The sequence below is a fragment of the Egretta garzetta genome, unplaced genomic scaffold (assembly GCF_000687185.1).
Source record: "Egretta garzetta isolate BGI_Z169 unplaced genomic scaffold, ASM68718v1 scaffold720, whole genome shotgun sequence".
Lineage (NCBI taxonomy): Eukaryota > Metazoa > Chordata > Aves > Pelecaniformes > Ardeidae > Egretta > Egretta garzetta.
The window spans coordinates 106,194-108,335 of record NW_009258283.1 but is presented as its reverse complement, the minus strand read 5'-3'; the positions used below and the strand labels follow the sequence as shown (position 1 = coordinate 108,335).

General features: G+C 58.3%; 1 protein-coding gene across 1 annotated transcript in view; it reads left to right on the top strand.

Annotated features, from left to right (window-relative positions):
• Window positions 1–2,142, top strand: part of PPP1R10 (protein phosphatase 1 regulatory subunit 10) — a 17,015-nt gene that overhangs the window by 3,322 nt on the left and 11,551 nt on the right. Inside the window, exons 2-5 of the mRNA XM_035892084.1 lie at window positions 870–988; window positions 1,096–1,182; window positions 1,292–1,427; window positions 2,046–2,142. The exon at window positions 2,046–2,142 is cut by the window's right edge and continues 216 nt beyond it. Of these exons, the coding sequence (XP_035747977.1) occupies window positions 882–988; window positions 1,096–1,182; window positions 1,292–1,427; window positions 2,046–2,142 (427 nt within the window). The 5' untranslated portion in view covers window positions 870–881. The remainder of the gene's footprint in view (window positions 1–869; window positions 989–1,095; window positions 1,183–1,291; window positions 1,428–2,045) is intronic.

Genomic DNA, 2,142 nt, shown 5'->3' with positions numbered 1-2,142 from the left:
AAAAAACCAGCCCAGCTCCTTGCAGCCGCCGCCTTTCTGCCTTTGTTAGCAAAGCTAGGGCGTAATTAAGCCGGAGAAGCTTCTAATTAGTGGTAATTAAGAAGCTGGTTGACGTCAGGAGGATGAAATCCCCCCTCGGCAGGTCAGGCCGGATTGGGGTCAGGGACCTGATGGACGCCGGGTCATTAGCGGGGTGTTGGTTCTAATTATTAACCTGCTAATTAATACCTGATTTGTTAGCTGTTGGATTTAATTGTGCCCCAGGTATGGGGGGGGGGGCAACACCCCCGAATATTGCGCCGTCACTGCTGTCCCCTTCTCCCTTGTGCCGCCGTCCTTCGTTCGTCGCCTTGGCCTCTGCGCCTCATTAAGCGCCGACTTGTGAATTAACCCTTGGGGTTAAACTGGAGGGGGAATGGGGGGGTGATTAACAATGGGGGTGCTGTGTCCCCCACCCCCCTGACCCTCACCCTGCTCTGGGGGGGTCACTCTGTCCCCCGGTGTGACCTGAAACCGTGGTCCCTGTCCCCTGGGGTGGCTGCGCCAATTAAAAACACGAGTGGGGGCTGCTCTGTCACCGCGGTGTCACCTCGACGGGGGGGGTGCAACCCCCCGTGTCCCTTGGGGGTCCCTCAGACCCCGTCCCTTGTTTTGACAGCTGTGTTTTGGGGGCGATTTCCTCCTTTTTGGGTGTCAGTGTTTCTGGAGATGCATTTGTCATCGTCACCCTCTCGAAGGGGACAAGAATTGGAGTTTGGGGGAGGGTGGGCAGGGCTTGGGAGGGGGCACGGGGTTTGAGGGGGACACACGGGGTTGTCACTGCTGTCCTAACCCTCCCCTTTCTTTCCCACCTTTCCCCCCCCCACCAGGGCTTTTCTGCCATGGGCTCCGGCCCCATCGACCCCAAGGAGCTCCTCAAGGGCTTGGACTGCTTCCTGGGCCGCGATGGCGAGGTCAAGAGCACGGAAGGCATCACCAAAATCTTTAAGTGAGTCCCCAAAACATCCCCAACAACCCCCCTCGTGTCCCCCCCCAACCGCTGTCACCCCACCATGGGAAGGGGGAGAGACTGACGCCTCGTTTCTCGTTAATCAGCTTAATGAAGGACTCGCAGAAGATGGTGAGTCGCTGCATCTACCTGAATATCTTGCTGCAGACGCGGGCGCAGGACATCCTGGCTAAGTAAGAACAGTGAGGGGGGGTGGGGGGGACACGAGGCGAGGAGGATTTGAGGGTGGGGGTCAGCCCATCCTGGCCACATCCTGACGGCTTTTTCCCCCTCCCCCCCCAGATTTATCCGGATCGGGGGCTACAAGCTGCTCAACACCTGGCTCACCAGTTCCAAAGCCTCCAACAACGTCCCCTTCCTGCAGCAGATCCTGCTCACCCTGCAGCACCTGCCCCTCACCGTCGACCACCTCAAGCAGGTTCGGGGCGGCCTCAGTGTCCCCACCCTGGGTGGCTTTTCTGTCCCCAGGGTGACTTTTGGGTCCCCAGGGTGGCTTTTGTGTCCCTTGGGTGGCTTTTATCTCCCCCAAGGTGACTTTTGGGTCCCCAGGGTGGCTTTTTTGTCCCCCCAAAAGTGGCTTTTGTCTGCCTTGAATGGCTTTTGGGTCCCCCAAGGTGGCTTTTGGGTCCCCCAAGGTGGCTTGTGTCCCCTCAGCATGGCTTTTGCATCCCCTTGGAGTAGCTTTTGTGTCCTTGCCTGGGTGGCTTTTGTCTCCCTTGAACGGCTTTTGGGTCCCCAGGGTGGCTTGTCTCCCCTCAGGGTGGCTTTTTCGTCCCTTGAATGGCTTTTGTGTCGCCAGGGTGGCTTTGTTTCCCCCTCAAGTGGATTTTGGGGCTCTCTCCAGGGTGGCTTTTGTGCCCCCCCGAGTGGCTTTTTTCTCCCTTGAGTGGCTTTTGCATCCCCTCAGGGTGGCTTTTTGCATCCCCATACGTGACTTTTGTCCCCTCAGGGTGGCTTTTGCATCCCCCCTGGCTGACTTTTGGGTCCCCCCTGGGGTAGCTTTTGTCCCCACTCACCCCCACTCTGTCTTTTCCAGAATAACACAGCCAAGCTGGTGAAGCAGCTCAGCAAATCAAGCGATGATGAAGGTGAGCACCCCCCAACCCTCCCCCTCAGACCCCCTAAAACCCCCC